The sequence below is a fragment of the Atta cephalotes genome, assembly GCF_000143395.1.
Source record: "Atta cephalotes unplaced genomic scaffold scaffold00043, whole genome shotgun sequence".
In the NCBI taxonomy this organism is placed as follows: domain Eukaryota; kingdom Metazoa; phylum Arthropoda; class Insecta; order Hymenoptera; family Formicidae; genus Atta; species Atta cephalotes.
Genome location: NW_012130107.1, coordinates 1,863,533 through 1,871,425, shown reverse-complemented (window position 1 = coordinate 1,871,425; position 7,893 = coordinate 1,863,533). Strand labels below are relative to the sequence as shown.

Here is a 7,893-nt window from a genome sequence, read left to right as displayed (position 1 = left end):
AAAATAAAATATATATATATATATATATTTTTTTATATGTTTTTTATACATCTTTTGATTTTTATCTACATCAAGAATGTAGGAACATGAAAAGAAAACAGTTCTGAAGGAACTGTCAAATGATACCGGAAAGGGTCAAACATATTTACGCAAGTTTATTTACACAAAATAGGATGTGCTATCTGTCATCTGGCAACACTACTTTATACATTATACAAGAATGCTATTAAGTGGACCCTTAACGAGAAATATATTCGTATAAAAAAAATCTTTCGCAAGAAATCCACTCGTGTATTAATAAATAATCAGAATAATAAATATCTGATCGAGTATGCAGCCAGTCGGTGATTAGTCTTACGATATTAATTAAATTGTGATGTGAGCGTGAATACGATGGCGACGCATGATCGACAAACGCGTAGTCGCATTCGCAAGGAAATATTAACCCTTTCAATGTCCCATATATATATTTTTTTAGAATATTTTTTTTTAATCATAATAATTCCTTTTATTAACCAGTAATTTGCAATGTTAAGATGTAAAATTTAAAAATAAATTTAACAATATAAATATAATTTAAATATATCGATTTTATATAAAAATAAAGTCTTCATTAAGAATTAAAAAAAAAATTTTTTAAGATGTCTGACTTTAATTGAAATTACTGAAATAATAAAAAAAACGTCTGGATAGTGAAAGGATTAAAGAGAGGAAAATCGAATTTTTTATATATATACTGATTTAAAAAAATGTCATGGTCACACGAACACGTCGCCACTTGTAAAACACTGGATCTATTCAAATGCGCTAGCTTTCCCTCGAAACGTGACTCGAATCAAAAATAGAGGAAAAAGGATAAAGAACGATATATACGATGCGTTCCTTCCATCTCGAGAGTCAGTCTTAAAGATGCATTGAGCAGAAGACGATAGGACTGCTGGATGAAGGATGCACCGACGTCGATCGTCTCTTCTGCTTTCGTCGCAAAATTCGCATTTACGAGAAGCAGTTCTTCTCTTTTGTACCCTTTGGTTGCTTGCCTGCGATGACGAATAATGTCGGTCATCCGACAATCAGATGATGCGACTTAATTTCGCAATGGAAGTCAGTCTCAAAAGTAGTTTAATTTCGTCATCGATAGCTAGTTGTCTCGAGTAATATACATGTTTTTCTATATCAATCTTTTATTTTATCGTTATTTAGATCGATACCCTTGTTTTTCTTTATTTAATATATGTTATTTTTCAATTTTATATTTTTATTTGAACATCTTCTTGTTTTAAGCTGCTTAAGATATTTATGTTTTAATTTTGATTCACATTTGCACATATGACGTATTCATAAAAAGATACGTGTTATCAGTAAGATCGTATTGTTTGAATAATTTACATTATTTTACCATTTTTTTGCGGGTACTTAGGCTTTATCATTAAGTTTTTTCATTTATTCGAGACCGAATTTCGCTATATTTCGCTCTATTCAAATAGGAATTCTACCCGCAATAGGAATTCTCTAAGAAAAGAGAAAATGTTCATTGTTGAATTATCGTAATTAAGATTAACATATTTTCTCCATTGTTCAAAAAATTCAAGGGAATATCTAATTAATTAAAATGCCTCATCAGAGAGAGCTTATTCTCTCTCGATTCAAAGAATCTTTTAGTATGACCTTGTGATTATTGTGAATCACCTTGTGATTCGACGAAGGCGAATATCTTGAAATTCGTTCATGTATTAACTTTCTTGCTTCATTCCGGAATGATAACCATCTTTATGGATTCTGACCTTGATCTTATCTCAGTCATTTATCTTTAATCGAATGTACCTTTAGGCACCCTGACTAGTTTCCAATTTCTTCATGAAATCGTCTACTTGCGTCAGAGCATTGACACATCATCAGTGTTTTTCTTCTCTAGCAGCATGGACGTTCTTTCTTCCATTTGAATATTGCCGGCACTACCATTTCTGCCAGGTTCACAAGATATCTTCAACATACTCGGTTGAAGATTAACATATTTGTGAGGCTCTTTATTTTTTACATCAGAATCTCCGTGAAGCCACGTTTGCTTCAAGACAGAGGCTCTTGTGGAATCCAATAAAGGACTAGAACTGTCCTGCTCGCAAGATTGACAAATCAGGGAATCCAAAGTTTGATCGTCGTCCTGCCCATTCAAGTCAAGCAGAAGCGGGGTTGGTGAATTTGGAATCTTTAGTCCCTGTGTTTGCGAAGATTGACGTTGCGGCCACAAAAGGGAAAATTTCCGATTATTCTCTGATAATTGTATGTCGAGTTGCGCAGTGTGCTCTAATTGCACACTCGATAGAGGCACGTCCAGACAAGGCGCAATAATACGAGGATTCAATGCCAGGAAATCAACGATCTCCGGAGCCGATGGCCTTTTCGAATGATCTACGTTCCAGCAGGAATACATTAAATTTTCACTGCAAACAGAATTATCAAATATAAATTAAATGATACATGAGATACGACTAGTATCATCAGGACTACTTACAGCTGTAGTTTTATTTTTTTCGGCGCAGTGAGGCAATTGCCAGCCTTTACATGCGTGAGTACCTCATTATTACTCATCCCTTGGAAAGGAAAGCTACCGAATGTAACAATCTCGTAGAGTAGTACTCCGTAAGACCAGACATCAGACGCTGGCGTAAAAATACCCAGTGCTAACGATTCTGGCGACATCCATCTTACTGGTAACATACCTGAACGAAACAAATTTTATCCGTAAAATCATAATGCTGTGAAAACAAAAACATCATTAATTGTATCTTTTTTCACCTTTCCGATTGAATTTATAATAGTCGTTTTCATACATTGGCCTCGTCATGCCAAAATCACCAAGTTTTACTACCCGTTGGACGTTTACTAGACAATTACGCGAGGCAACATCCCTAAAGAAAAAGAAGAATGTATAATTATGTCATCGCTAGTCATAGACAGCAATTAAAATTGTTTGACTCACCTGTGAACATATTTTAATTGCGCTAAATAACTGAGCGCTCTGGCGACATCTAATGCCATGGCGGTTAATTTTTTATTCGATATCTCGTCGGAATCCTCGTAGCTTCGATCATTGACCAAATGTCTTCTGGCTAACAGATAGGTTTTTAAGTCGCCGTAAAGCATAAATTCCATCACAGTCAACACAGGTTCAGACTTAATGCATACACCCAATAACTTAATGATATTCGAATGCTCGAATTTTTTCATGACCTCGACTTCACTAAGGAAATCTAGTTTTTCATCAGTTGAGCTACCGACTTTCAAAGTTTTCACAGCTACAGCGAGCCAACCCTTCTCAGAAAAGAAAGCTTCACCACCATAAACGGTACCGAAGGCTCCCTCTCCGATTTTTCGATTGATCACTACTCTATCTCGCGGAATTTCCCATACATCCAAACTAGAAGTATCTATCTGCGATAGGATACCCAGAGACTTCATGTATTTTTCATGAATCTGCATTTTTTTGTCATAGCTAAACAAGTAACAAAAAAGAAGGTACTATTAAACAAAATTTTAAACTAATGCCTTGATAAAATTTGCTTTCTGTATATATTATATTATATCATATAATACGTATATTACGATATAATAAATATAGAAGCAATAACTATTTATTATAAAGTAATAGCAAAATTATAATAAACGTACTTTCGTTTAATGATGATAAAGCTGACGATCAAAACTGCTCCAAGAAGGCCAAAACCGATAATATTAGCGACTATAATCGCTACTTCGCAAGAAACATCTAGTAGTTCCGCTAATCCTCCTAGAACACATCTTGATGGAGGCTCGGAACCATCATCAGGCATTGTCTCCGATAACCAAACGAAAGCTGAAATATTCAACTCCAAAATGCCGCCCATTACTTCGTGCTTGGTTTCGGAGATATTTGGATAAAAGTTACCAACAATGTTCGTTTCATTATCGACAAACTGAACAATATTGATAACAGAGTATCTCGATGGTCCGCCTAGAAATTTTATTCTTCCGGATACCTGAAAAATACAAAGACAATTATTGCAACCTATTGTTTGTGTAGGTTTACCGCGATTGCAAGATATCTTAAAGAATTTTTTATTATATTGAATCTTATCTTTTAGTGAAAGCAGAGGAAAATTATCGATTATAATAGGCTATCCTACATATTTTTTTTACAATGTAAAATGTTATAATAGATTAATAAATTACATCTGAATTTTCAATTCCGGTGACAAATTGGAAATCGGAATAAAGACTTGATCTTAATCCGGGAATTTATGGATATTTTGCTGATAATGACACGAAATATAGCCAAAACATCTGGAAGTATATTTTTTTTTAATTTAAGTATAACTGTATAGAGAAACTTTGCACAAAAATTAAAGTGCCGTATTGTTACCTCTTGAATATTAATTATATAATCGATAAATATTTGTTTCACTAACCCCATAAAAATCAGTCTCGCCGATAATATGCGTGAGGCGATTGACCGTATGGTTGCTGTGAAGATCGAAGACATAACTCTGGTTCTCACGGATAAGTCGATCTATAGCATAAGCGTAGGTCCACATGGCATCGTAGGCGTAACCGGCGTAGTTAGAGGGTTGCTGATTCTGAATTCGGCAGATGTTCTCATAACGTTCACGCCACTCACGCACAGTGATTCCCTCCTGCATTATATCGTCATCTCGAGCGAAGTATGCGTGCGACAGACCAAGATGTCCGTTTATGGCCTTCATCATTTCATTCGTGGTGCAAGGTACCACTTCCCCTTTCTTATTGTAATAATCGGTATCGTACCATTGTGGTCGAAGCCAAAGCGGAAGGAACCAGACGTAACCCTTTAAAACGAGAATCAATTAAAAATTACGAATTTATCTTTAATTTTATGCTTTTACGATTTATTCGAAAAAAATTCGAAATATAATATTTATAATTATTACCTGAACAGCTGTCATCTCTAGTTTATATGCTTCGCACATGACTTGACGAGCTACTTCACCGTATACGTCTGCAATAATAATTCTTGCTCGTTTTTCTTTCAAACTTTGCAAATACTGAAAATTAATATTGTAAAAATTATTTATTATAGTTTAGATATTTAGTTTAGATATTTTTAGTTTTTGCATAAATATTATTTAAAAATATTAAAGTCTCAAGTTCTGGTCACTTAAACATTAAATAATTTATATGCATTTGCATTAGTAATTTTTAATAGTATTCTATTGCTTCCATTGTTGATAATGGAAAAACAAATGTTTAATTCCCATAAATCAAGATTAAACCTACTTTTGTCATGACGTCAGCTTCTCGCTCTCTCGGAAACTTGACATTCGCCACAAAATCGATACTGTTGTCTCTAAGCATATCCTGCATATATGATATGTACTCGGTATATTTCTGTCCATCTTCTGTCAATGAAGCTACTCGATGCCAACCTAGTCTCTGCAAGAGTTGCACGTAGACATGTTTATACTGTTTGTTCTCACCAATGGTCCTAAAGAAATACGGATATTTGGTGCGATCGTCGAAACTAGATCCTTCTGCGCTGTAACTGATTATCACTGTTCTATAGTATTTCGACACGCCAACCAATGGCTCCACAGTTTCCGAACAAGCAGGCCCCAATACGCCAACCAGCTTTCGGTAGAAATTATGTATGATATAATCGATGAAGGATTTCATCACCATATCCGACTTACATTGACCATCACTGGCTAATAGAGTCAAGTTGTAATCTCTCAGCAAGGTATTGTTAACATTGATGACTTCTTTCGCCATTTTAGCGGCGATCACGATCGATTTGGCCATGTAGGAGTTGCCGCTCATGGGAAATATACCACCTACGAAGAGGGTATTTTTGTCGTCGTTGCTGGGCTTCCATTCTGTTAGGACATACTTCAGATTATCCTTTAACCAATCGCAAGCAATTTGTTCATCCGAGACATTCATTGATGCTTGTAAACGACGTGTGATCAAAATTTCATACATCTCTCGACTAAACTTAGCGCGATTTATCGCCTGAAAAGCGATCTTCGCGATTGCTTCCAATCTACTCCACACTAATTTTGTTAGTCTATTGGACTCATACATGCAGCCGATCGAATCGTTTTTCATTCCACAACGTGGAAAGTCGATCGTTGTAAATTCCTTTTCGTTCGGGATCACGCTGCTGGGCGTATAGTGCAGAATTACCAATGATCTAAAAAGAAAATTTTATTATAAAACTTTACATTTTTTTTGTATAGTACTTAGAGATTTTATATGAGAGTTTGGCCAAATTACTCGTGGCCATACTGATACTTATTACTTACGGTATCGAGCGACAATAAAAAAAAAAATTAGATATTTTTCAGATCAATACCTGTTCTCGATGGAAGCCGATGAGTTCTGCGCGAGCATGTGCTCGTATTCCTTGGTTAAATATTTGATTAGATGTTTGAGATTCGGTCCTACCCACACCACCTTAACATAGAGCTTCATCTGATCAATATGTTCTTTTATGAAACGAGTTACATCAGAATATTCTGCTAGCAGCAGCGCGCAGTTCGGTGACTTTTGCTGGCCTTGGCCATGACATTGTTCCGGGATGTACATCCCATGTTGGCAAAAAGCTTCATGACAGTAATATTCCCCCGTTTGTGTGTTTATCATAAATTTCTTAACAATAGGTAGATATGCCTCGTCGACAGCGAATCTACTAGCAGTCTCTAATTTGGAGAAGATTAGCCAATTATCATCAGGTCTAGTTAATGTTTCCGGAACAAACCAGCCAAAATGACCCGGTGGCGCTATCGAACCACATTCCTTCACGTCGTATTTACTTAACAGTGGTGACGTGTCCTGCTGCGGCGGAATCCACACTTCCATGTTCACCATTATTTCTGGAAATCTGTAATTGAGACAAGAATGTTAATCGCTCGCTTTAAACGCACGTACGTCTCTCCGGCGGAGTTTGAAAATGATGTAAGTTTGTTAGTTACAGTAGTTCAAATTTTTAACCATATTTTCAAAAGATAGAGGAAATATTACATATGTAACAGAATCATTGATAATTTATATAAATCATGATCACTATTCTATCAAAAAAGAGACATTAAATTTGAAAACTTGATATTTTGTCATTTCTTTATGATTGCCAAATATTAATTGACTATATTTCATTTTGTAATTGTTGTATTTAAATCCTCAGAAAAATGTTGTTGTTCAATAGTCGATACGTCTCAAAATGTCTTAAATTGAAGTATTAGTACGCAGCTAAAAAAATTTAATATTATATCTTGAATTTGCAACGTCCGCAATATCTTATGTTTCAAGAAGAATACAGTTTGTTTGAAATTTGCATGAAAATAAATACTTTTAAATGATTGAGAAGCGATGCAAAGAAATTTGATTACTGTCGATAAATACAATTTGAATATTTGTTGGAGAAAGCATTGCTGTAAAGATGGAATCGGTCAGCAAAAAAGAACATTGCGATAATAAGTTCTCAATTACATGAAAAAGACGGTTTTGAAATATCTAAAAATTTAACTATACTAAGAAAAATTAAAAATTTTTCTTAGTATAGCTAAATTGAAAATGAACGAACTAGAAGCTTGCTGATCTTACTGTCTAAATTATTTGGAATACTCTTACTCTAAAGAGTGAAAGTGAAATCAATTTTGAAAAAGAATTTCCAAATTTGTGTCTGGTTAAACTTTTAGGTATTTTAGCAAAATCGTTCTTTTCGTATAATTCATTCAAACATTATTTTATTGACATAATATGATATATAATATGATATATAAGTGCGCGCGCGCGCATGTATGTGTGTGTGTGTGTGTGTGTGTGTGTGTGTGTGTGTGTGTGTGTGTGTGTGTGTGTGTGTGTGTGTGTGTGTGTGTATATTGT

At 34.8% G+C, this 7,893-nt stretch overlaps 1 protein-coding gene across 1 annotated transcript in view; it reads right to left on the bottom strand.

Moving 5' to 3' along the window:
• Positions 1-1,876: 1,876 nt before the first annotated feature.
• The window catches only part of LOC105622329, a 45,096-nt gene continuing 39,079 nt past the window's right edge, over positions 1,877-7,893 (bottom strand). The window contains exons 4-12 of the mRNA XM_012203748.1: positions 6,365-6,892; positions 5,290-6,202; positions 4,944-5,057; positions 4,446-4,841; positions 3,670-4,016; positions 2,981-3,493; positions 2,797-2,909; positions 2,513-2,720; positions 1,877-2,441 (exon numbers count right to left, since the gene is read on the bottom strand). Of these exons, the coding sequence (XP_012059138.1) occupies positions 1,877-2,441; positions 2,513-2,720; positions 2,797-2,909; positions 2,981-3,493; positions 3,670-4,016; positions 4,446-4,841; positions 4,944-5,057; positions 5,290-6,202; positions 6,365-6,892 (3,697 nt within the window). The remainder of the gene's footprint in view (positions 2,442-2,512; positions 2,721-2,796; positions 2,910-2,980; positions 3,494-3,669; positions 4,017-4,445; positions 4,842-4,943; positions 5,058-5,289; positions 6,203-6,364; positions 6,893-7,893) is intronic.